The sequence below is a fragment of the Pipra filicauda genome, unplaced genomic scaffold (assembly GCF_003945595.2).
Source record: "Pipra filicauda isolate LSUMZ 115617 unplaced genomic scaffold, ASM394559v2 scaffold289_size944018_pilon, whole genome shotgun sequence".
In the NCBI taxonomy this organism is placed as follows: domain Eukaryota; kingdom Metazoa; phylum Chordata; class Aves; order Passeriformes; family Pipridae; genus Pipra; species Pipra filicauda.
This window is the reverse complement of record NW_024104408.1, coordinates 844,350-870,233: the sequence shown is the minus strand read 5'-3', so window position 1 is coordinate 870,233 and position 25,884 is coordinate 844,350. Positions and strand designations below refer to the sequence as shown.

At 47.2% G+C, this 25,884-nt stretch overlaps 2 protein-coding genes and 1 long non-coding RNA gene across 4 annotated transcripts in view; 2 read left to right on the top strand and 1 right to left on the bottom strand.

The window, feature by feature from the left end:
- The window catches only part of DRC7 (dynein regulatory complex subunit 7), a 13,058-nt gene extending 5,619 nt beyond the window's left edge, over positions 1-7,439 (top strand). The window contains exons 9-17 of the mRNA XM_027734042.2: positions 785-854; positions 1,360-1,488; positions 2,333-2,461; positions 3,084-3,310; positions 4,175-4,390; positions 5,494-5,604; positions 6,202-6,303; positions 7,005-7,138; positions 7,275-7,439. Coding sequence (XP_027589843.1) covers positions 785-854; positions 1,360-1,488; positions 2,333-2,461; positions 3,084-3,310; positions 4,175-4,390; positions 5,494-5,604; positions 6,202-6,303; positions 7,005-7,138; positions 7,275-7,356 — 1,200 coding nt within the window. The 3' untranslated portion in view covers positions 7,357-7,439. The remainder of the gene's footprint in view (positions 1-784; positions 855-1,359; positions 1,489-2,332; positions 2,462-3,083; positions 3,311-4,174; positions 4,391-5,493; positions 5,605-6,201; positions 6,304-7,004; positions 7,139-7,274) is intronic.
- Positions 4,392-9,068, bottom strand: LOC120323565. The gene is made up of 2 exons (XR_005564143.1): positions 5,438-9,068; positions 4,392-4,869 (listed from the first exon to the last, which is right to left on the bottom strand). It is a non-coding gene; the product is annotated as an uncharacterized LOC120323565 (long non-coding RNA).
- Positions 8,663-25,884, top strand: KATNB1 (katanin regulatory subunit B1). Of its 2 annotated transcripts, XM_027734027.2 has the most exons (20): positions 8,663-8,812; positions 8,885-9,042; positions 12,233-12,363; positions 14,088-14,205; positions 15,939-16,039; positions 16,532-16,573; positions 16,730-16,813; positions 17,780-17,895; positions 18,383-18,454; positions 18,719-18,869; positions 19,301-19,488; positions 19,606-19,739; positions 20,530-20,577; positions 20,748-20,824; positions 21,479-21,598; positions 22,316-22,465; positions 22,792-22,868; positions 23,263-23,337; positions 24,012-24,128; positions 24,714-25,884. In XM_027734027.2, exons 2-20 carry the CDS (start codon positions 9,003-9,005, stop codon positions 24,844-24,846), a joined length of 1,974 nt encoding a protein of 657 aa, XP_027589828.1. In that variant the 5' UTR covers positions 8,663-8,812; positions 8,885-9,002; the 3' UTR covers positions 24,847-25,884. The 2 variants fall into 2 exon arrangements, with proteins under 2 accessions (XP_027589828.1, XP_027589829.1); XM_027734028.2 differs by having other exon boundaries at positions 8,663-9,042; positions 19,609-19,739.

The following is a 25,884-nucleotide window of genomic DNA, read 5'->3' as shown; positions in this document are numbered from 1 at the left end:
GTCAGTGTGTCCATAGGCCCCTGTATGTCTGTCTGCCTGCTGCCCTCTCCAGGTCAGATCACTGCTACTCTGGCCAGGTTTGGGTTGGCACTTCAGATTGCTTCTCAGCCTTGAAGAGTTCTGAGAGTTTCTGATGTTTTCTGAAGCAGTGGTACTTCTGGTGTCCTAAGTGGCTGGGGAGCTCTGTATGTCTCCAGTGCATGGACCTTTGGGGCGAAGTAATTAAAAAAAAAAAAAAAAAGAAAAAATCCAGACTGAAATTTTTATGCACACTTTCTGTGTTGGTCAGCACCCTGCCCTCCTGGCTGTGAGGTGGAGCTGCCAACCAAATACAGAAATAATCTATGTCCTCAAATATACCAAAAAGTGCTGTGTACTGGAAGCAAAAAATGGTATGTTGTCCTGCTGGGAGAAGACAGCGTGATAAAGCAGGCATTGCACCCGCACAGCAGGACAGAGGAATGCCAGTAACAATTCCCTCCTGCTATCTACTCTTCTCAGCTTGTGCTCATAACTGGGGAGCAAAGCATCCTTCATGGTCTTAATAAAATAAACTGGTCATTATGGCAACTGTCACATTCATCCCATGTCCAGCACGAGCATTAGCCAGGAAAAGATAATCTAATTATGGTTGACTAGAGATGTGCTCTTATAACTGCCACTGTGTTCCCTTAGCCTCTCATGTGCTGAGCTCTGATCACTGTGCTGCACTCTCTAGAGCCAAAATGCCTCCTGGCACACTAAGAGAAGTTGCCAAACCCACAAATCTCTGCTTCTGTTTCAGAAGGAAAACTCTGACATGAGTTTTGAGATGCCACTATCGTGGGTAGCCCGAATTAATGTGTCTTGCAGAGGTATGTATTCTTCCTGTGCCTTTTCTTGCCCCCCAGCTAAACTTTCAGTGGATTTGCCACATTGGTTTATCTCACTTGAGAGTTCTCCCTTCAGGATAGTCAAGGTGTAGCAGTGAAGTGCAGTAGATGAAGGCAACAACAGCTATTGGCTCGAATGCCTGCCCTCAATGCTGCACTGTCTCACCTGGGAACCCCCCCACAGACACACACCCACACTGTGTTTTCCTGCCAGCTGGGAATTTTGGCTGGGATGGTCTTTCTGTTCCCCCTATGCACAAGGGACTGCCCCTGCATTATCAAATACCTGCTTTGGGAGAGAAAAGAATTATTATACCATTGTAACTTAAAGCACAACAGACAGGGTCTGAACAGCCTTGCTGGCAGCAGAAGGCAATCAATAAATACCTGTTGTCCCTTAGACCGTGGTTTTCTCCTCTTAAATTTTTTTTTCTTGGGCTGAGTAGAAGGGAGTGAATTTTTCTGACATCTCTCTTGCACACTGCAGAATTTGAGAACCAGTATTCCCAAGGGAAGAAGGTGATCCTGTACAAGCAAGCAAAACTGGAGAAATGGGCTCCATACGTGAATGAAGATGGGCTGGTGGAACGACTCACCGTCTACGCAGACTTGGACTGTAAGAGGGATGAGTGAACACACCCCATGCATTGAGCAAACACAGCCTTGGGCGTGCTGATGGAAAGGGGGAGGTGGCCCCTTTTCTGCCAGTCTCTCTTGTGCTTTCTCATCCTCCTTTCACATTTGTGGGGGACTTATCTACCATATCCTCAAACTTTTCATCACGCTCACTGTTGGTCAAGCCCCGGAACTTTCCAGCATTGCTAAAAATTTCCATGAGAGTTTGAATCTATTTTACACTCCAGTGAAGCTGTTCAGTGTCACAGGTCAGCTGCTTGGATTTTCAGTCTTCAGAAATTGGAAGGCTGGTTTGATTTGATCCAGTAGTATCACTATCCCCACTGGTGTCAACAGGAGCCATAGAAAAGGGCAGCTACAGCCTGAGGATATCTCTGTTCTTGAAAGCATTATTCTTCAGCACTGGTCCAAGAAACCATGCAGATTCCTGGGTGGACATACAGTGTCCTGCCCTCAGCCCTCTTGGATAGCTCCAGTCTCATTTCCTTTTGCTCCTGACACTATTATTAAATATTTGGGATGGAATTTCTCTTGCTTAACCATAGCCATCTGCCATGGCAAGTTCTACCCCTGAGCTGATTCATTTAGCTAAGTTCTGGTTGATGGAGAGGAATAAACCCTCTTTAAGGTATAATTCAAATGTAGATTAGGATTCATCTACAGAATACCCCTGTGCAGAGGGCCAGTTCCAGTGACCATACTATGTCCACTGTGGCTACATCAGGAGCCCAGGGTACTTGGACAGACACTGAGGGCTCCTTCAATGAATTTTACTATGTCCCACAGGGTGAGCTAAGGTTGCAAAATGACTTGTCTCCTGCCAGGTACTGAAGTAGTGGAGGTGACAGAGTGGTTCAAAAATCGAGAAGACATGTTGGATATGAGAGAAACGAATAAACAAACACAGCTGACCACAGACTATTTCAAACCAGGACATCCCCTCCTTCTTAAAGGTATTCCAGCACATCTGAGCAGTCAGTGCAGCTCATGGGACTTTACATGAATCCCTTCTAGCAGTGGCAGAAGCCCAAAGCTGAAGAGAGGGGCCAGGGGGTGTGGGGATCACCAGGGAATTTGTGGATTAAATTGCCTAGATAAATAATATGTTCTCCAGTAGAGAGTAGAGAACTGGGTTGTTGCTTCCAGTCCTGGGCAGTGCTCCCCCAGCTATGTGCTTTTCTATATATTAGAAAAATACATAGCTATCATAGGGGTGATACAATGTACTTTTACCAGTAGAGGTGATAGAAGTAGAAACTTTCTCAGGGTTGTGTTTGGTCTCTCGGTGTTGTGCAGCTGGGGGAAAGTCCTGCATCAAATCTTTTGCTAAAGCAGCATTTCACCCAAAGTGGCCGTGTCCATTCCTGGTTTGGGAAGAGCAGGGTCCAGGCTCCCCTCACTACTGCCTTACTGTATAAGGGAGGCAGTGGCCCTGAAAAACTGTCCTGCAGTCCTTAGGCCATGGCATATTGATACACAGCAGTGAGGAGGTAACATTCCCTTCTTACACTCTTACATGAATTTGATTTACCGGCTGGTGTGCTAACTCTGAAAATGTATCTGGTACGTCCTCAGCTCACACCTACACGTCGCTGGAACCAGAGACTGGACACACGATGGAGTTTTACCATAAGGCACGAGCTGATGACCTCCGGAAACGTGTTGAAAGCGCTACTGAGATGACCGAGTACTTCGTGGGGCGGGATGACTTCCTGCACATCCGGCACGTGGAGTTCGGCGAAAGGGAGAACGGAATGGACATGGCTGGCACCAGACCTGACGTTCACCTCCGGCCTATAGTGGTACGGCCAAGGCAGGAACAGAAAAATATGTGTCACTCTGATATTTATACTGTGCAAAGCATACAGCCTGGGGCTTTGGTTCATTCTCAGTGGGCACGGCCGAGGCAGAGCTCCAGATGAGACGTCCAAGCCTTGTCCAGCTGCTGTGCTCACAGTTGCTTGTCTGACAGAGAGCTACAGTGTGACCAGTTGTCACGAGCTGCTTGAATGAAACTAGGAAACTATGGCTTGGAAAGTGTGTGTCAGAGGAAGGAAAAAAAGCTTGACTATGACTTTGGAACAAAATTTTCACAAGATTCAAAACTAGTAAAATGATTTTGTGTGCTGAGCCCAAGCTAATACCATTTTAGGTTCCTGATGAAGTGTCCCATCACTCTGATTTGTTACCAGCAGGTAATTTACCTCTTCCTCTTGTCAGGTCTGATTTACAGAACAGAAGGAGGAGGAAATCTGACATCTGTCAGTATGTATGACTCAGATACTTCAGCTGCCAAGACAGAACTATGCAGTGGCCTGTCTTTGGATCAGCACCCAACATACTACTTTTCCCTTTCCTGTGTTGGGAAATGTGGGAAACTTTGCTGTGCACCAAAATACCTTGTTCCCTGCAGTTGCCTCAGGCAGGGATGCATCCCAAGCTAACTTGGAGCTCCACAAATAGGAGACTTCTGTATTGCCTTGAACAGCTTTGTGGTTGGATTTTTTCAGACATAGGCAAGAACAGTAGCACCACTGGCCAAGAGATGCCATCGTAGTCCAGGCAGAAAAGCACAATTTTTACCTTGGGTTTTTACTGAATTCTGTAAATCTTGCCAGTTTTGTGTTGTCTAAGCTGCTTCAATATCTTTTTTCACCCTCCATTAGCAAATCAAGGAGCGCTTCCACAGAAATCCAGAAAAGCCTGCTGACGAAGATGTAGAGGAACGTATCTTTATGATCGAAGATGACAGCATCCAGCTGATATATCACCTCGAGGATCACGACACCATTGCCTCGAAGGTGGCTTTCCTCAGAGCAATACAGAGGGATAGGAAAGGAGAGGAAATCTTCCTGACCCGAGACACGTGTGTCAAATACCAGGTATGAAGAAAAACTACATTTATTTTGAAATCTTTTTAGATCACAGGACACAAAGGGAAGGTGAAATGTCAGTGGAAGAACTACAAGTATGACATATTCCATGCTGCCCCTCTGCTCCACCTGCACACCTCCCTCCCAGCCCCTGTCCACAACATGGACAGCCCTGGAGTTGCCCTGCCATGCTGGGAGTGACTGGGCATGCAGGACGTAGTGTGGTGTGACAGGCTTCCTCTGAGGTCATCTTCCCAGACTTGGTCATCAGGCAGATCCCACAGCCCCTGGGATCTTGCAAGATGCAGGTTCAGCAGCTGTTGGGCTCAGTTCTGTGGATTCAGGGCAGGGCAGCTGAAATTTCCTCTGCTGTTCCCTCTTCAAGAAGAGATAGAGCAGAGCAGCAGAGGCAGACACCCTGTGTTCTAGCTCTGTCTTTGCCATGGATTTCTTGGGCCCCATCATTCCTTAAATCTCCAGTGTTTACCCTGCAGACACAGAGCAAGATGCTGAGGCTTAATACATTGCTGATAGGTAGATAGGTAGATAGATAGATAGCCTTAAATAAAAGATATTTCAAAAAGACTGAAGTGCTGTCAGTAAGCCAAATTATGTCATTAGGGGCCAGGGGTCAGTCACTCCACTAACATCACTGATGTGAGTCTGTAACCAGGGGCAGAAGTCTGTCAGTAAATTCTGCAGTGATGCTGCACAATTACACTTAAGGAAACCAAAGAGAGATTGCAAATACAGGATTTTTTTAATGTTATGCAGGCTCTTTTGTTTTAATTTCTATTTCCCACTGGGGAGAATACACAGAAAACAATTGCTGGGGTCCCATCGCTCCATCTCTAACCCTGCAAAACCTGTTCCAACCATACACCAGCAGCATTAGCAAAGTGCAAGACGTGCCATCTGTCTCACATTACTGATGGACTCCCAATCAAAATTAAGTCTAATAAACCCATGCTGACCATGGGTTCGATGCTTCAGTGCTGGAAATCAGTCACCTTGTTGACTATGGCAGGATTGTGCCAGTTTCTCTCAGCAGAGTACCTGATCCCATGGATCCAGACAGTGCTGCTGTTTTACACTGACTTATCTGCTTCCAGCCATGGTCCTCTGAGAAACAAAAGAACGTGCTCCATCTGTACAAGTTGCTGTGGGACCTGAGAAAGGAACAGAAGGAGCTGAAGCATCAAGTCCGGGAATCTGAAGCAGAGGTAAGAGGGAGGTGCAACACTGTCAGAGTTGATCAGGCGTGGAAACAGTTTCAGCTGACTGGTTGCCAAAGCATCCTCAGCATAAACTGTGGTAAAAATAAGACTCTGGTGTCACAAAGTTGGTCTCTATGCTGAATGATCATGCTTGCTCCCCAGCCATTGTTTGGTGAAGATTTCCCCAGAAATTTGAAGGTAGTTCACTGTGACCTCATGAACTACCTTGCAAATTTCTCAGTCTGGATGTATCAACAGACAAAATATTCACACTGCTTGTGCTGCATATCCTGTATAAGACAAAGTATAAGCCAAAGCTTTTGCTGCCGTTTCAAAAGTAGTGCCAAGACTGTGACTCCAGGAAAGCTTTCTTATCAATTATCAATAACGGGGTTCAAGAATTTCATACGGTGTAACAATCTAAAATTAATACTACTATCAGCTTGATCTACCCACAGGATATGAACATATTTGTATAGATATGTATTTACCCTTATTGTACAAGTCTTGTATGCAGCACCTGCTCTGGTAGCAGGTCAAGCATGTAAAAGTACAGTCATTTTGTGGGAAAGCTGAGGGGTCTTTCTTCTGATTTTTTGGAAGGTGCTAAATGTCTTGAAGGTTCGTGAGGATGAAGAAGCCAATATTAAATTGACAGTTTCAATGTATAACGCTGCAAGGAGAGAATGTCAGCACGAAGCCATGGTAGGTTCATGCCAGCATTTCATACATGTACCCAAAGGAATCCAGAGTAAGCTTTTTCCCTCTGAGGAATTACCTCTGAAGGGCTTTTAGTATCATTAAAATATATTGGGGGACAAATCCCAGTACGGTGTAAGTCAGCACAGCTTCAGTTGACTTCCCAGGGAAATATAACATGGTTATGCTATGGTCACCTTCTGACTTTCTGGAAAAACTCACATTACTGAGAAAGATTACTGGTTTATTTTGTTTAGTTAATAAAGAAAATAATTAAGAAGCACTACTTGATAATAGGGATTATGGGGGGAGTATTTTAAGAGAGCCATGCCTGTATATATATATATATAAAATTTATTTTTTTTTTATCTTTAGCATGTGAGATCAAAGAACAAAATAGCTCCACAGTGAAATTTAGTCCTTATCTCAACCAGATCCAGTTTGGTTCTCCAGGGCTTCTTGACTCTAGGGAGGCAACACTTTGGGAGTTTGCTGCCTCTTGCTGTTCCACGTGTTTTGACTCCCCTTGTTTTCTTGTTCTCATGAGACCTCATCTCAAACTTTTTGCCTCTCCCTGAAAATAAATCAGCTCCAGTTTGTGGTTTCTTTCATCTCAGCTCCCTGGACTTTGAGTTATGCTTTTGTGTGCCTTTGCTCCTCACTTCCCTCTCTATTTCCCTGACTTTTGGTTGCTTGTTCCCTCACAGGCACTGGAAAAGCGGCAGAGGAGCTCCCAGAGCTCTCTTGTTTCAGAGAACAAGAGCTGGGAGGAGGATGAATTCCGTGCCCATCACGCTGCAACCAGCGCCAGTATGCCCAGACTCAAGCAGAGGCCCAGCAGGTATTGGGAATGATGCCTGAGCAGTGCCCAGGGAAGGTCTACAAGGCAGCCCCCTGGGAACTTGGCACTGAAGCTGTTCTGCAAAATGGTTGATTCCCACTGCAGTTTTCCTCTGATATCCCCCTTGTTGTTACAGGGAAAAGCAGCTGGCACAACAGAAATCCCATTCTCTTCAAGAGGCGCTGCTCAGGAACCCCCGCCTGGCTGGGCATGACTGACTTCTCCCTTCCTTCCTTCTCTGTAGCTGCCTGCAGTAATCTCAAAATCATCAGATTCATCAGGAGATTTTAATGAACTTGCAGCATTGTGTCTTTTTCTTTTCCCTCTTCTGTTCTAAGGCCCATCTGCAGGTACATCAATTCCCTCCACACGAAATCCCATCATGTCTGAGACTCAAGTCTGACACTGTCTCTCAGGGCTTTTCTTCCCCAAACCTGATCCATAGCTGCTGACATCAGGAGCAGGATTATTTGGGAATACCGGTTCTTTTCAAACATAATAATATTTTAACAAATTCATAATTTAGTTTTGCACAAGCCAAGATTTTGAACTGGTGAGTTCACCACAAACATAAAATTTCTTTCATCTCATTTAGAGGTCTCCAATGACAAAACCCACACATAGCACTGTGGTTATGAACTCATCCTTGTTAATTCAATACCAGAAAAGGCACCAGAATAAATTAATTTAAAAATATTTTTACAGTCATTAGGGACAGAGCAGCTGCCAAAACATCAGCATATTATTAAATCATAGAATGTTAAGGGGTTGGAATGGATCATCTAGTCCCAACCCCCCTTGCCATGGGATTTCCCTGTATTCCTCCCAGGCCACCTGTCCTCCTCTCCACTTCCCGAAAGCTTCTTTTTTAGCTCTGAGTTTGCTCAGCAGCTCCTTATCCATCCACGGAGGCCTCCTGGCATTTTTGCCCGATTTCCTCCTTGTCGGGATGCATCGCTCCCGAGCTTGGAGGGGGTGATCCTTGAGAATTCTGCCAGCGTTCTTGGGCCATGATCAAGGAGTAGCGCCAAACTAATTTGATTTTCTCTGTTGATGGGAGTAATTGGCTTCAGAGACGGCGAGAAACACGCGCAAGCGGCACGACACGACCGCACCTCAGCCGGGCGGCGGGAGGCGCAGAAGTCTCACGGGAGACCCGCTCCCTCAGGGTCTGTGCCCGTGGCATCCGGGAACTAACTCCTGGGACACGCTAAGAGTGCCTGGGAAGGACCGAGGCCGCCCCCATGGAAGCTGCGAAGCCGCCCCAGGCTCCGATTCCGCGGAGGATCGCCCGCCGAAGCGCCGCGACCCCTCCCGGCCGCGGCCCGAACCCCGCCCCTCAGGGCGGCTCCGCAAGATGGCGGCGCCCATTCAGCACGCCGCCTCCTCATTGGCAGCGCTCGAAGGGCTCCCCCAAGAAGCCGCGTTGCGAGTGGACGCCGCTGCACCGTCGCTATGGCAACCGCCCCGCCCTCGCTTCCTATTGGCCAAGCCGCGCGCGCAACCCGGGCAACCGCCCGGCGCGGCGCGGGGTTGTTGTGAAGGGCCGGTTGTAGGCGGGGGGGTCCCGGTGCCGGTCCCGGTGCGGTGCCGCCGGGCCCCGCCGCCACCAGCGTCCAGACGATCCCCCACGACGGCCCGAGGAGCGCTCCCGCCCCGTGATGTTCATCAGCGGTGAGGCCTCGCCCTCCGCCGCGCCGCCGCTCGGGAGGGTCTCGCCGTGACCGTGTTTGTGTGTGCCCGCAGGGCGGCCGGGGCAGCCCCGGTGCACGGCCCGGCCGTAGGACGCGCCAGCGGAGCGGAGCCTCACCGGGAGGAGGAGGGCGCTGCAGCCGTGCCCGCCCCAGGGGCGCCGCTCTGAGCCATGGCCGTGGCCGTCACCACGAAGACGGCGTGGAAGCTGCGTGAGTGCGGGGCGGGGGTGGTATGAGCCAGCTCATCCCTGCCCTGGGTGTGGGATGAACGTTGCCGACTGGAATTTTTAACTCCAGGAAGCCTCGTTTGAAAACATAGCGGCACGGGAAATAGCGCAGCCTTGTCGCCGAAGGGTCACTCACGGCCTGTATCTTTTTCTGGTTGCTGCTAGCCCAAATGCCCGGCTGGCCCTGCGTGACTCCGATGTGGTACAAGAACGACGGAGGCAGTGAGGGATGGGGCACCTGTCTCGGGGCAGCCCTGGATGTACAGATAGACTGGGGGACGAGAGGCTGGAGAACAGCCCTGTGGAAAGGGACCTGAGGGTCCTGGTCGATGGCAAGTTGGATATGAGCCACCAGTGTGCCCTGGTAGCCCCAAGGGTTGGATATTTGCCACCAGTGCGTCCTGGGGTGCATCAGGCCCAGCATCACCAGCAGGTCAAGGGAGAGGATTGTCCCACTCTGCTCTGTGCTGGTGCAGCCTCACCTCAAGTCCTGGGGGTAGATTTGGGCACCGCAGTATAAAAAGGATATAAAGCTTTTAGGGAGCATCCAAAGATGGTGAAGGGTCTAGAGGGAAGCTGTACAAGGAGTGGCTGAGGTCTCTCGGCTTTTCAGCCTGGAGAAGAGGCAGAGGACTGAGGGCAGAGCTCACTGTGGGCTGCAGCTTCTTCACGAGGGGCAGTGGAGGGGCAGCTCCGATCTCTGCTCTCTGTGACCAGTGACAGGACCCGAGGGAACAGTTGGAGCTGTGCCAGAGGAGGTTTAGTTTGGATATTAGGAAAAGGTTCTTCACTCATAGGGTGGTTGGGCACTGAACAGGCTCCCCAGGGAAGTCACAGCAGCAGCCCTGGCAGAGCTCAGGAAGCATTTGGACAACACTCTTGGGCACATGGTGGGATTTCTGTCCTGTGCAGGGCCAGGAGTTGGACTCAATGATCCTCGTGAGTGCCTTCTAGCTTAGGGTATTCTGTGGTTCAATGGAAAGCCCCCTTCAGAGCCCAGGTTGTGGCTGGGAATCCCCTCAGTGTCAGAGAGGAAGCCCCAGACTTAGCCCATTTGGGGTTGTCCTTCATTGCTGCTTACTGGTTACAGAAGGTTCACTGAGCTCTTTGCTGTAGGAGGAACGAGTTTGCAGGGCCTGTGCGTCTCTCTTGAAATTGCTTTGCAAGAGACAGTAAGAATCTGCTGCTTTTATGTCCATTCTTCCTCTGAAGGAGCAGTTAACAGTTGCTGACTACCAATTTCTGTCTGCTTCGCTGGTCACTGGTGAGTTATTTCATGGGAGCTTTCGAGGAATGCTCAGAAGCAATGCAATGCGGTCATTTGCTGTAGATCTTTGATGTGCGTTATAGAAATTGGGCAGCAGAAATACAGTATCCTTGACTGGTAACACATGAAGGAGTCTGAGATAGTTGACTTAGCAATTTTGTATCTTTTTGAGCAGGAAAGCCAGTTTACTGTGTTATCTTCCCATGCCTGAAACTCCGGTCATAGGAAAAGCTGGAAGTCGATCTATCTCCGTTCCCTAAGTGGGCAGAAGTTCTTGATCTTCGTTTTTGTCAGACTCTGCCCCATCTTAACATCCTACTTAGAGCAAGAAGCATTCTGAGTGTTAGGAGTGTTTCAGCAATGCTAATTAGGAGTTTAGTGTTTCTGGGCTGGTGAGTGATAGCTGATGACAAGAAATGAAACAAAAAAGTTTGTGGGTTTAAGGAGATTTATGGGGAAGCGAATGAACCTCTCTGGCCAAGGCAGACTCCTGATTATCACCTGGCTTTTGTGAACAAAGGGTTGGATGCTTCCCCAACGCTTATAAAGTTACAATATAATATTAAGAATGAAATCAAGAGGAAGGAAAAAGCAGAGCTGCTGACACACTCATTTCAGCAGCAATGCTCTGCAGCTGTCCTTTCAATTTTAACTAGTGAGTTGTCTATTAATGCTAATTGTACTGTTGGTTGCCTTCTAGTCCATGTTTTAAGAACACTTTGTTTTACCATTGTCATGTGGAAGTTTGGTCTTTCAACACAATACAAGCATATTTTCAGATTTGCCCTTCGCATGTAGTTTATGGTCTGGTTACCTTTGTAATTTGAAAGGTGTTTCCCCAGCCCAGGTGAAAGCTGGACCGTTTTGCTTTCAAAAAAGCACTCTGAGAGTTCGAGATCAAAGTACCTGTAATTATTATTGCAGCTGTCTGATATCCTTTTGGATTAGTGCTGCGTGTAAAATGTTCAAGTTACTCCTCCCATCCAAACAATCTGAATGAAAGCTGAATCAGTGCTCCTGAGCCTTTTTACGGACAAGTTTCATGACTATTAGGCATGCAAATGCATCTCCCAAAAGCCCCTGCCAAGAATTTGAGTGGAGTTAAAAGTCCACCGTGCAAATGAGATGTCTAAGCAAAGATGCTCATTCAGCTTCTCTTTTGCCCCAAATTGGTTTCTTTATGATGAGGTTTCCATAGAGTTCTGTTGCTGCAGCATCAGAGCTTCCCCTTATCCCCCATTTTTTTAACAGTCATGTAGCATTAATGAGATTTGTTCTTTTCTGCCCTTTTGGATAGACATTCACCCTCCCTTGTCACAGTTTCATGCTCTGCAGTGCTCAGTTTTGCCTGTATTAGTGGGTATGTAGCAAAGCCTCTGCCAAAGCTCAGGGAAGGGAGCTCCACCTCTCCCTGCTGCTGAGTCCAACTTTTTTTCTGGGTAGGGTAACAAACTGTACCACTGCTCATCTGCCAGTTCCTCTCAGGTTAGACTGTCTGCTGCTGCTGCTTTCTAGAACAGGATTAGAGAGCCTTCCACTAGGTGACTCTGGCTGCTGTGCATTATTGCAGGTAAGGGACCTTCTGTGCTCAGCGTGCTTCACTTGAGCAAATCTTTAAAAGCTCCTGAGCTGCTGCAAGTGGGAGAAGATGCTTTCTGTAAGCCATGTGGGCACTGGAGTCGTGAAGCTTTGGTCAGCAAATGTCTTAAGTACAGCAGGCAGAGCTGAGGGAGAATGTTTCAAACAAGATAATAGTGTGACTTCTTATCTGAACAATGGGCTGCTGCAGGTTGTCTGTAGAAAACTGTAAAGTTTCTGGAGGAAGAATATTTTTTAGTGCTTTTGGAGCAATGAGATGAAAATTGCTATACTAGTCTGTAATAACTGTTGGCTTTGTTTTGTGCAGAAGAGATCGTGGCCCACAGCAGCAATGTATCCTCAGTAGTCCTGGGAAAAGGTTCAGGCCGGATGTTGGCCACTGGAGGAGATGACTGTCGGGTCAACATATGGTCAGTTAGCAAGCCCAACTGCATCATGGTAAGAACAGGCCTGTTTTCAGCTTTTTGAGGTTTGGAGGGTGGGGAATGAGAGGAAAAGATTGTTGGGCTGTAGCCTGTGGGACTGGTGAATAGTTTACCAACACAAAGCTGGGTGACTAGATTCTAGCTGAAGAGAAGGACAGAATTGGGTGCCTGGTGAGGCCCCTGCTCCAGAGAGATTTGGGATGGCTGGGTGCTTGAGCTGGGCCAGTGCTTGCTCAGATAATGAATACTGTGCTTTATGTGTTACCAGGCTACAGATAATTAAAGGAAGAGTTTTGTATAAGATCACCTGGTTTTATAGTGCAGGCTACAGGGGCCAGTTTTATACCCTGGAGTTTGCAGTCATAGCAGGAGACATCCCCAGCAGGATGCATTCCCACCTGTCCCACGGTCCCTGACTGCCAGCACAAAGGTTGTCACAATAGTTTGCTGTAGGCTGGGGAGGAGGAATGCTGGGCAAGAGTGTTAGCAAGAGTAAGGTTACCCAGCAGTGATCACTAAAGTGTGCCATAAATATATTTAACAGATGTCTGTACTGAATTGTATTTTTTTTTTCTTGAGTGGGTGTTGTGGAAAACCACCTTTAGCACATGTCCCTTGTCATTTGTTTAATTAAGAGCACAATAATGTTGTGGTATTGAAGGCATTGCTCTAGCCAGTGTGAACCTTGTGAGGGAGAACTCAGGAAAGTAGGATCAAAAAGGCTAAAAGGAGAATATGTCTGCTTTGTTTTTCCATTCTGTGTGTTTTGTCCTCTGAAATTCATCTTTAGTGTTTATGGTTCCTGATGTTTCCATGCTGGGAAAGAAGGAGAAGTAAAATTGCAACTCAGGTTGAGTTTGAGCTGTGATTCTCACTAAGCAGAGGCAGTTGCCTGTAGAGTATGTGGAGGATTTCTATTGCACATGGAATCCTAAGACAGCCCCAGTAGAACAGGCAGCTTCCAGCTGACGTTCCCAGCCTCTGTGTGGGAGGCACAGAGCTGGCATAGCTATTTAAAAAGACATATTTGAGGATGGAGTAGAGCAGAGAATATTGCTTGATTGTCAAGCAAAAAGTCTGTAATGGTGGTATTGGTTTTCTGAAGTTAGTTCTAAATATTCTTGTGTTTTACTTAAATACAGGCCTTTTCAAAATAGTGATGTAATTTGTAAGCTTTCAGGTGCTCAAGGATGAAAGGAATACATACATGTGAATTACTGCCTTATGCCTCAAGTCAATACTTCAGTATTGGGACCATGTTATCACTGTGACACTCATTGCTGGCAGCAACGTGTGGCTCCTTCCTTATGTGAAGGCTCTGAAGTAGCCCTGCTTTTGCTCTTGCTTTGATTTTGTAACCAGTTCATGACACTTACATGACCCATTTAGAGAAAACATGGTGCCATTGTGCTTGCACAGCACAGTTTTTATGATGTAAGAATGTGTCAACCTTGTCTGGGTGTCCACACCTAATGTTTAACTGCCTGTGTCTCTGTTGATGCATCCTTTCAAAATTAGTCAGTGTGCTCCAGAAAGTGGGATAACGTGGAAGACGAGTGTGCTGTGCTATGTGCAGTGATGGGCTTTAGGGTGCTCTACCATGCTGGTGGCTGCTGAGGAGAAAGGACCAAGTCCCAGCTCATGGCTAGAGAGTTACCCCTCGAGGATGAACAATGCCATGGTTCATACAGGGCTGTGTCAGCAGCTGTTGACTGTGACTAATGGTTCTCTCTGCAGAGCTTGACAGGCCACACAACCCCCATTGAGAGCCTACAGGTCAATCCAAATGAGAAGCTCATTGTTGCAGGGTCCCGGTCAGGGTCCATTCGAGTTTGGGACCTGGAAGCTGCCAAAGGTACGTGTCCGTGAGGTTCTGCTTCTGTTAATGCACATTTTTTGGAGAACCCTTATGCTTAGTATCTATGCTGACCCAGAAGGTTCCTGACTTAAGAAGGAGCAGGAGCCTGGCATTGCTTTCATCTTCATTTGCAACCCTCTCAGAGGGCTTTTGTGCCATTCTACTGAGGCTGTAGAGCTGTGTATCCATGCTCAAGCATAAATTTGAGCATGTACTGGGGACACTGATCTGAGGAACTAATTTCTATGGTTTTGACCTGAGTGTATTGAAATCTACATTCCAGAACCTTTTCCATGCATGTACAGATAACTAGGTGTAGAGAATTTGTATTCAGAGTCTCAGCTTAAAATAAACCTTAATAAAAGGATCCAAAACCAGATTGGAAGTTTTAAGTGTTTTAAGTTCTGCTTAAGTCCAGAATTCTCCCACTCACTGACCTCTTGTTCTCGTTCTTAGGTTTTAACTTTTCTTTTTACCTCAAGCAATTTTTCTCCTCTCCTGCCCTTGCATGAAATAGACAAAGACCTAATTTTTAATAAATAGTAAAAGCTATGAACTCATTGAGCTCTGATCCTTTAAAGGCCGACTGTTGGGTCATGTTTTATTTATTGCATTTTCCTCAAATCCAAGAGTGAATTTGCAAAGCTGTCATAAATCACTTGAGTGCATTCCAGCAGGAATACCAGAAAATGAGTATTTCTTATAGGTTGCTACTTGTTCACAGAGGGAATGTGCAATGAAAATAGGCTTACACTGGCTGAGCTAAGAAGGCAAACCACAGATGGCGTCAGTAATGAAAAGCACTTTTGTCATTCAGACAGTTAGAATCAGTTCAGTTATGGAATAGTTGGGCATTACCAGTGGAGAGTAGCTGATCTGGCTGAATTTATTAGGAGACCTATGAGCCAGTGTCTGTGCAAATGACCACTCCAGCTCTGACTCAAGAGCTAATTTCTGCCAAGGGAATCACCAGATGATGGAGAGGGATTGCCCTTGTTATTATCTGAGCAATTTTTCTTCCTCACAGTTGAGTCCTGCATTCGTCTCTCCTTGCAGAGATATGATCTACCAGTTCTACTGGTCTCTTCTGGTTTCCAGAATTACAAGGGCTGTTACTTGATGACTTCCTGAAACACTGATCGTTTCTTTGTCTCCTGCTTCCTAAGCGACCATTCCTGGTCTTTTGGATGCTTCTTGCAAGGGACAATTGAAGGAGTCCAGGGTGAATATTTGAACCTATGAGATGGTGCCTGGATGGGGTGCAGAGTCCCAGGAAAGGGTCTGTCTAATAGCACTGGAAGGTTAGTGCTGCAGGCAGTCAAATGTCCCTTTCACTCCCTGGCTAAAACTGTTCCTTCCCCAGCCCATTTTTCTGCTGTGTATCAAGTGGAAAGATGCTGCAGCAGCCTGCCAGCTGCCTCATTTTCAGAATGGAGACCTTTGGAGTTCTCTCCAGAGTTTCCATATGTAAGGACAGGACTTTCATTAGGATCACTGAACATGGACCCTCTGCTGTTTCTTTGCATTGCAAGGGTAAAGTCAGAAGCATTTCCATAAAATAATGTATCTGGAGAAATAAACAATATATATCATGTCTAATGTGTGTTGTATTAGCATGAGATTAATGGTGAGGATAGGATGGGTACACTTCTGAATGCTGTCTGGGGGAAATGAACTGCTAAATATTTTCTCCCTATTCCTTCTCCCTACTCTGCCTCTCCTTTTCCCAGTTCTTCGTACCTTACCGGGTCACAAAGCGAATATCTGCAGCCTTCATTTCCATCCTTTTGGAAGCTTTGTGGCGTCTGGCTCTTTGGATACCAATATTAAGGTAAAACCCAGCTTCCACTAGAGATTCCCCTCTTTACTTTGTTTTGAACAGCGCCAGAAGTGTTGGTAGATGCTGCAAATCGTCATTTCCGTGTGTGGGCAGGTGTGTTTGCGAGTGCTTGTGAAATCCCTGCGTGTGTTTTCACAGCAGTAGCTCATGAGTGTGACTCTTCTGGTGTGGAATGTGGCTCTGAGTAAGGTGCCAGCCAAGACCTGGTGTCAGCAAGCACAGGTGTCCTGGTTGCTGTGGGTTGTGTCAGGCTGGTATTTGGCTGTCAGAATTGAGCTGCTGTAGTGTGAAATACTTTAGAAGAGTGATTCTTGCTCGGGGATTTAGGTTAGAAAACATCCCTGAGGCAAAGAGGGGTTCAGCAGCCCCTTCATTCTGCAGTGTGTTAGCTTGGTGACAGGGAGAGCTCTTGTTCTGGCAGGACCTTTGGGCTCCCTACATACTGCTTCAAACATATCATTTGTTTGCTTTTCTTCCCTGTAGCTCTGGGATGTAAGAAGAAAAGGCTGTATCTTCACATTCAAGGTAAAATGCTGCATTATTTTCAGGCAAAGAGGGGAGAAAGCTTTCTGTTGAGGACTTGTGAGCAAACCTTAAAGTGATTATGTACAAATAACTTCCTAGTTTTCCAGCATGAGAATAAGATCTGCATGATTTGTGAAGTGGCCTTGCTCATTTCAGGGTCACACAGAAGCAGTTCGATGTCTTCGCTTTAGCCCTGATGGGAAGTGGGTGGCCTCTGCTGCTGATGATCACACTGTAAAGGTAATTTATTGTGACACCCTCCTTATGTGCTTGTGGCATGTGGGAATGCTGGGATCTTTTTATCAGGCATTACCAGCACTCACTCATAAATGCCTTTAGTTCATTAGGCAGCTGGCTGAGCCCTCTGGCTTTGCAAGGACCGGTCTGTTTATGGGCATCCTGTCCAGTAGCCCCCAGAAAATTGCTGCATGTGTTGAAATGCACTTACTTAATAGACATGTTGGCACTGTGAGCATGAAAGTTCAAGTTTTGGTGGTGGTAGAGTTGTGATACCTGAACAGTGGCCTTGGTTCTCTCAGTAAACCTTACAGAATGAATTGTCTACAAGCATGTTGCTTCATCACACCGATTTCTGGCTCTGCTCAGTTAATTCAGTAGGGGTGTGTAATCATACACATTGCACGTGATTACCAGCCTGAAAACTGCTGCCAGGGCTGAGCAGAGCAAGAGAAGGAGTTCAGAAAAGTATCGACTGAAGCAGTGTTGCCTCACTGTTGTCTCACGTGGGCTATGAGGGAATGCAGATGAAGGACTGATTTTATTTTTGGTTTCACGTGAAATGAACTGAGCAGTCATTTCACTGGATTTTTAAGTGGAGACTAGAGCACAGAAAGAAGAAATTGTTAAGGGAGTCAGAGCTTTTGGATTTTTATTTACTTTTGAGATCTAGTTTGTGGGGACAGGTAGAACTGCCGTATTTTATCTCAGTCTAAATATAAACCAGAAACTTCTGGGGGACAAATTACATGGAAAATTTAAAAGATAACATCAAAACAACCCAAAAATACTGCCTTAAATGACTGGGATAGTACTTTTTCCCTGATCATTGCTTTCTTTGACAGACTTGAGTTTGTTCTTGGAGGGGGGAAGGATTAGAAAGTTGCCAGTACAAGAAAATCCTGAGTGTGTTGGAAATTTCTAACATTAAATCTCTTCAAGTGTCCCTCTGTTCTTTCCTCCTTTCAGCTGTGGGATCTGACTGCTGGGAAGTTAATGTTTGAGTTTACAGGACACACCGGCCCAGTAAATGTTGTTGAATTCCATCCCAATGAATACCTTTTGGCTTCTGGCAGCTCTGACAGGTACATAAGGGGAGGGAGAAAGATGGGAAATGTATGTCTGTTCTCTTTCTTGATGCTCTTCCTTGCAGGAACATGGGAAATAGGAATGTCACACAACTCTAGCCAGCAGGATGCCCCATCTATGCAGGGCAGAACATGGGGATCTTGGCTTCTCATCCAAAATTGATGGCACCTTCTGCCACACTAGGAACCAATGCATAGCCTCAAGCATCTCACTAATCCAGCTGACATCCTGTGTGAACAGCAGGCAGCCCTGCTTAGCTAACAGAGTGTTTTCTTAGTTCTGGGTCAGCTCTAAATGCCCATCCATGTCTAGAGGCTCTAAACATCTCTGTCTGGATTCACAGATCTTAGCTAGACTCGCCTGTGTAGGGTCACCATTCGTGCACAACACTGGAAGTCATTCTAGCTATTAGTGTTTTGTTAAATCCTGGATTCTACAGTGATTTCTAGAGGGATGAGCAACTTTGTTCTGTTGTGTGTACAGGACTGTTCGGTTCTGGGACTTGGAGAAGTTTCAAGTTGTGAGCTGTATCGAAGAGGAGGCTACTCCTGTCAGGTACATTCAGTTCCTATTCAAGTGTGCTAGGGATTGACTAAAGTGGGGGTGAAGAGAGGATTTCCTCAGAGAGAGGAAACTTACTGGGGAGAAGTTTGGGCTGCTGGAGATGTTGCACAGGCCCACCAGGCTACCCAGGTGAACACCAGATCAGAAGGTTCGTTATTACAAACGGAGTGGGAGATGTTCGGTGCAGTCAGGGGCCCACAGGGAGTGAGCAAGGTGGGAATGCTGTGCCTGATTCTCCACCCACTTTCCTCCCAGGTGTGTGCTCTTCAACCCAGATGGCTGCTGCTTGTACAGTGGCTTCCAGGATTCGCTGCGTGTGTATGGCTGGGAGCCAGAGCGCTGTTTTGATGTGGTCTTGGTGAACTGGGGAAAAGTAGCTGACTTATCTATCAGCAACAACCAGCTGGTAAGCCACTGCTCCTGAGGCTGGAGGAGGCAGCTGGGAGGTAAAAGATAAAATCCTCCTGCCTTCTTGCAGGCCTTCTGACCTTTAAGCTTGGATCAGACTGTAAGTGGCCAGGGCTTGCAGTGTGCCCAGCCCTTAGACAAAGGTTGTGGGCTTTTGCTTTCAGCAGCCTTAGCTCCACTTTGTCTCTCTTTGGCTTCTGGAGGAAAGAACTGGGGCTTGGTTTGACCAGTATTTAGAAACTATGCTTGGCAAAAGTTTTATCCAAGCCTTTCATAAATCGTTGGCAACTTTAAGTTGAAAAAGCCAAAGCACTGAACTGAGCAATCCTCAAGCATGGTTACTCATGGTCACTCCATCCTGCCTGTTCTCAAAAAGGCTGGTGTGCACCCTGCTCCCTGGTGAATCACCTTGATCTCTTGCCTCTGCAGATAGGAGTTTCCTTTGCACAAAGCACAGTCTCTTCCTTCGTTGTGGATCTCAGCAGAGTCCCAAAGTCAGATTCTGTTCCTCATGGGCTGATCAGGGACGACCAGCCTCTTGTGCCACCTACCCCCACAGGGTCCTCCCTTCGCCGCATCTATGACAGGCCCTCAACGAGCTGCACCAAGCCACAGAGGTAAGGGAGGCTGCTGGCTTGTTGAACTTCGAGGTTCTAAGGAAATGTACCAGGAACTCAGTGCTCTCTGTCTCTCTGACAACATGGCTTCCCGTGACATCATCTCTTTTTCCACAGCAGAGTAAAGCACAACTCAGAGAGTGAGAGGCACAGTCCTAGCAGTGAAGATGACCGGGATGAGAAGGAATCAAAGGCTGAGATCAAGAACCAGGAGGATTACAAAGAGATCTTCCAGCCCAAGAATGCAATCTGTCAGTACCAGGGTTTATTGTGCTTTTGAGTTGTGTTTGGATTTGAGCTGAAGATGCTAAACTGGTTCAGTAGATCTGAACTTTGGCTCACTATAACAGAGACTTTACCTGTGACTGGAGAATTTAGAAAACTTTATTATTCTTTAACTTTAATATTCTTTAATATTCTCTTTGAACACTGAACCACAGATCATGTTGGTGAATGGCTGGAAGGTGGTACCTTTACTAGGGTGCAGTGATGTCTGGTTAAAGCCTGGCTCAGAATCCAGAGCTCCCTTGTAAACGTGTTGCCTTCCTGTCCTGATTAGGGTGTTACGGGAATTTTTTTAGCTTAAAATTTTGTTTTGTATAAGGTCAGCAGCCTTCATTAAAAATGAAAGGTAAAAGGTTTTGTTAAAGCAGACATTGATGTTTAGGAGATGTTGTGCAATGCCCTTTCTAAGGAATTCATAACCATTGTTTTTATTTACTTATATAAGTCAATTTAACAGGAGCTGATTTTTTTCTAGTATCATTTATTGTGACAGTGCCTTGTCTCATGTTTCACACCTCTACAGCAGCAATGAACCACAGGGTCAGTTTTGTCCCTCCCACCCATGAAGGCTGAAAGCCTTTGGCTAAACTCAACAATAGTGTCAAGGTCCAAAAGAGATAACTCTGCTTGTTGTATCACTGATTACCCTCATGTGTGGAGTTGTTGGAGATCTCTCAGCTCCAAGGTTGATTTAATCACTAATCTGTAGCCTTGGATGCTCCTTCACTTGTTTATTTTTTTAATTTTATTCTGTAGGCCGAACTCCTCCTCGAAATGAGCCCTTTCCAGCCCCTCCTGAGGATGGTGAGTATGGAAATGACCCCTTGGTGGGAATGGGGTTAATGGCCCTCAGGAGAGGGAGAGCTGCATGTCTGCAGAAACGGCTCCTTGTAGTCTAGCTATACAGAACCTTTGCTCTCAACCCTTGAGAGGAACACTCAGTGTCTGTTTCCCACTCCTTTTCATCTTGGTAGAGCCTGTAGCTGCAAAGGAAGCAGCGAAGCCCAGCCAAGCTGCGGATGTCCAGACCTCGCTGCCAAAGCAGGAGCTTGTATGTACTGTGTGATCTGTGGTGGCTGTTTGTGCTCCCTCTGTGAACGATGTGCGAGTGCTCGAGACTATGATTTCTGCTCAGGCTGATTTGTTACTGAGGGGCAGTAAAGTGCAGCTCCAGGCTTTGTCCTGCCGGGTGTCATCCCTGAGCAGTGGAATCAAGGCCAGCCTCTGACAGGGGATGGGTCTGTTGTTTTTGTTTGCCGTTTGCTCTTGCAGTGGTGTTTCTCCTTGCATCTCAAAATTGGGACACTGAAGAGAACCAAGCACCAGGTTTCTACAAGTGCTTGAATTGAGGCTGTTTTGTTGCCAAAATTGTGAGCAGCTGATGGGCCAGTATCCATTATACTGGCTTCTTTAGAATTCTCTCAGCCTTCAGGCTGGCCACAGCCCATTGCCCTAATTTCAGATCATCATAACAGTAACAGCACTTGGCACTTCTGCTGGGGCATCACCATGTTCTTTACAAACCTTAATTACATCTTGCTGTGTACCTGAGTGATATTTTATTGCCTCTTAAACTATGCTAGCAAACTGGGGACTGCTTCTGCCTTAGGACCCTGCTGTGAGAGGAAAGCAACTTAGAAATAAAGGTCATCAGAGTAGGGCCAGACTGTTGCTGCTAGAGCTTTCATCCCAATTTCTCCTTCAGCCTGATCCAGTCCAGAGGCCACCGATAGCCTCCTCAACTTCTTCGACCAGAACAGAGCCATCGGTGATTCCTGCAGCCAGGAATGAGCCCATTGGCCTGAAGGCCTCTGACTTTCTACCAGTAAGTGTCTCTGGACGATGGTTTCCAGCCGATGTCTGTGTTGGGTGGCATCAGAAAGGGGGCTCTCTGAGGTGCCCCCATTGTGACTGGCAGCAGGGAGGTGTGAACACAGCAGCGTTGAGCCCTGCTCACAAACAGCATGTTGCCAAAGCAGAAAGCAAAGGGTGAGACAGTCACTGAACAACTCCATATACTAGGCAGTGATTCATTTAGAAAACTGCTGTCTGCCATTACATGGACATAATAATTTTACAGGAATCTCTGCCTCTTGCATCTTGGAGGCCTCTTGGTCTCTCTTGGGAAGGATATTCCCTTGTCCTAGAAAAGGAGAAAGACCAGAGCATCCTGATGATCCCAATCTCTAAATGTGGTTCCAGCATGGCATGGACAGGAATCAAATTGAGAGTCTAATAAATTGTGTAAGATTTATACTTTGTAATAAAATCTGCTGATTCCAGATTAATGTTCCACATAAAAAATAGGGTTTACGTGAACGAAGTTCTTCATCAAAACATACTGGGTTTGGAAACTTACTTTAAATTCACCTTTTTTTGAGAGTTTTTCCAAAGCTTCAAATGTGTTTGTGATTGACATAGTAGAAAAAGCAGAAAAGAAGTAACTGAGGTCAGAACAAATTGAGCATTTCCATTCAAAGGCCAGAGAAAGCTCTTACCCTTCTGTGCCATGCTGCTCTGTAATTGGTGTCTGTACTTCCAGGCTGTGAAAAACCAAAGCCAGACCGAGCTTGTGGATGAGGAAGCCATGTCCCAGATCAGGAAGGGCCACGAGACAATGTGTGTGGTGCTCACCAGCCGCCACAAGAATCTGGACACCGTGCGGGCTGTATGGAGCACCAGTGACATCAAGGCAAGGATATGGAGATACCTGAGGCTCCTGAGGGGAGCAGCTGAGCAGCTCTGCTTGTCTGGGGCCGATTCTGCCTCACAAAGAACGGGGGGTCTCACAGGTCTTGTCCCCAGGGGTGCACCACAGAGTGCCTCTGCGTCCCACCTGAGGCTGAACAGTCACAAAGAAAGGTGGAGAAAACTTTGCCACTGAGAGAGTTCTCTTCCCAAGCCAGCTTCACATTTCCTCTATCTTGTTTTGGAAAAGGAGCACTTGATACTAATATGCTTTAGCCCAACCAGTTTGAGCTTTGCAATAGAAGACTTTTTCTTCTCCTTCTCTCTCAGAACTCTCTGGACTCTGCAGTGGCAATCAACGATCTGTCTGTTGTTGTGGACCTCTTGAATATTGTCAACCAAAAAGCGTGAGTCCTGGGTGAGGGCAGCCCCTGGGACAGCCAAGAGCCATCTGGCTGGGAGTTGGGAGCGCTGCCTTGGACCTGCCTTGTGTCCAGTGGGCTGTGGCAGCATGAAATGCACGTGCCAGTAGTCACATTTTCAAGTCTGCAGTACCAGGACCTGCTGGAGTTGTTTGGGGCCAAGGAAAATCAAAGGCTTGGGGCTTCATAAAGTGATTGTGCTGAGAGTCAATGAAATTTGTAAGAACCTGCCACTTTCTCTCACGAGGGGGAGTCAGTGAACTTGCTCAGTGAACTTGAGTGTTGCTGCCTGGGCATTTTGCTATAAAGTGTTATTTGTGTTGACTCAGATTTATAAAGCTTCAGTCTCCAGTCTCAGGATGTGTCCTTTTCTTTTCAGGTCTCTCTGGAAGCTGGATTTGTGTACTATAGTCCTGCCACAGATAGAAAAACTACTCCAAAGTAAATATGAAAGGTGAGGCCCCAAGAACATGGTGTGATTGGGGGACAGGGTGTAGATAGTGATAAGGGAGCTCCACTGGGCATTTTGTACCTGAAAGAAAATCCTGAGAAATCACAACAGATACAGTATAATGCTGATACGATGCCTGGAAAATAGCCATGGAGTTGCCAGGTGTGTGTGGGAAAAGATATGGAAAGTATGCGTGGGCAGGAAGAGCAGGATAGTGGGATTTGGTGTAGGTGTGTTGGACTGAAGACAGCTCTGGCAGCCAGGAGGGATCACATCAATGCAAAACAAATGGGCTTTGCTCACTGATGGGAGTGAAGCTGTCAGCCTGGGACAAGGGTAATGAAGTCCTGCAACAGCCCCAGAGACTTGTTGTTATGGGGCAAAAAAATTCAACCTCTTTCTTAAGGTGAAGTTTCTGCTTTTCCTTCTTCTGGGAGAGAGGCTCCTGCCAGAGTCCCTTGGCAGGACATCTTTGCCCTTTAGCAAAGAGGTTCCACTTGGCAGGGTATGTGCCAGGACCTTTGGAACAGTCTTGCTTTGTCAAAGCCTTGGAACCAAGATGTATTGGCTGTTGCTCTTCTTCCCTGGTTACAGGTGGTGGAGGGGGAGTTGTTTGAGGGCTATGTGCGGGGAGGACAGGAAGAAATTCAAAGGGGACCCAATGCTCTGTTTTTCAGTTATGTGCAGACTGGCTGCACATCCCTGAAACTCATTCTCCAGAGATTCCTGCCACTCATCACAGACATCCTTGCTGCACCACCTTCTGTTGGAGTGGACATCAGCAGAGAGGAAAGGTGAGGCACATGCTTCCTCTTGCTCCCTGTTGGAACCAGCCTTTCTCTTGGGTGAGCTTTGTCCTCACTGTGGAGGCTGTGGTACTAGACTGGGCTTGCCCTCCCTTTGTCTGCAAACACCAAACCCTCCTGCTCTGAGAAAAAGGCCAAGAGACTGTTTTTCCCTCTGTCACTGTGCATTGAGTCACACCTAAACAAAGTGTTGGGAGTAAAACCACCCTCTGGCTTCACCCTCTGCTTCACATGAGTTGGCAGCCAGGCCCTGGGTTTCCAGTTCATTCACAGGATAGCTCTGCTTTGAGAATTGGCCTTCAGAAAGCAGCACCTCCTTCCTCCCTGGTCTGTACTGCCAAAGGGGAAAGAGGAGTGAAAGAGCCCTTATGTGAATGCCATTCCCCTGTCTCATCAGGACATGGGCTGAATGCCTGGTGTTTGTCTGCAGAGCTCTGCTCAGATTTCAGCTTTTTCCAGGCCATTTGTGGGGCTTTCCTCTCCTGCTTGAATTGCCTTTCTGGCACTGCAGGAACAGGCACTTCTCTTAGGCAGCTGAGGTTTTATGCTGTGTCTGCTGTTGTTTTTTTGCAGGCTCCACAAATGCAAGCTGTGCTACAAGCAGCTGAAAAACATCAGCAATGTCGTCAAGAACAAGTCTGGGCTCAGTGGCCGCCATGGAAGTGCCTTTCGGGAACTGCTTCTCCTCATGGCTGTCCTGGAGTAACAGCCACCACTTCCTCACGTGCAAATACAGGTGGCCAAGCTTCCCTCTGCTCGTGGTCTGGCTGGATTTCAGGTCTCTCCATGTGTCCATCTTTTCCCCCTGCCCCCCCTCCAGAATGGTAGGGAAGTGGAATCTGGCTGGCTGGTCGCCCACCCAGCCCCGGTGCCTTACGGGCTGGATGGAGGACCTGAGTGGAGAGACGTGTGCTGTGTGAGGGGCCCTGGCGGGTTGAGGGCCCCACAAAGACCTGTAGGGAAGCTGCTTCATTTCAGCTCTTCATCTCAGCATCAAGCTCTGGGCTGCTCTGTGTGCTGGCCTTTCCATGGCAGGACGGCTCCGAGCCTGCTGTCGCCCCTCCTTCCCGCCTGTGCTGTCCGTTCTTGTCGCTTGGCCCTGTGGGCCGGGGCTGGCTGGCCCCACTGTTGCTGTGCAGCGTGCTGAGGACTGCAGAGACCGCCCCGCAAACGCCTGCTGTGGGGTGGAGTGCCCTTTCCATACAGGAGGAACATCAGCTGCCGTGAGGGATCGGCTCCTTTGGCTTCATCCAACATGGGCAAGGACACCGTGCCACCGTGCTGGTGCAGTCTCAAGGACCTGAACCAAGAGGAAGCTGTCTCTTGGCTTCTCAAACATCCCTGCTGGCACCCAGGGATGCAGGAGATTAATATCTACAGACTGTGCTGCAATCTGAGGTCTTCCTGGACCTGTGAGAATATGTGACTTAAGCAGGACTTGTCGTATGTGTTTGCCTTTGGGGGTGAGGATTTGGGAGGGTGGAGAAACAGAGGGACATGGACTGATTAATGTCTTTCTACATCCACTGGACCACTCTTAGAGGTTTGTTTTTTGTTTTTTTTCCCCCAATAAATGTCTGTCAGAACCTTTCTGTCCCTCTTTCTTCTTTCCTCTGGGGAAAGAGGTTCCTGTTGGTGCTTCCCTGCTCTTCCCAGCCTGTCTCCCATTTTATACACTGGAGCCTGTTCTCCAGGAATCTGTAACTTAAATGAATTTTATTAAAATATTTGTAATTTTTTTTTT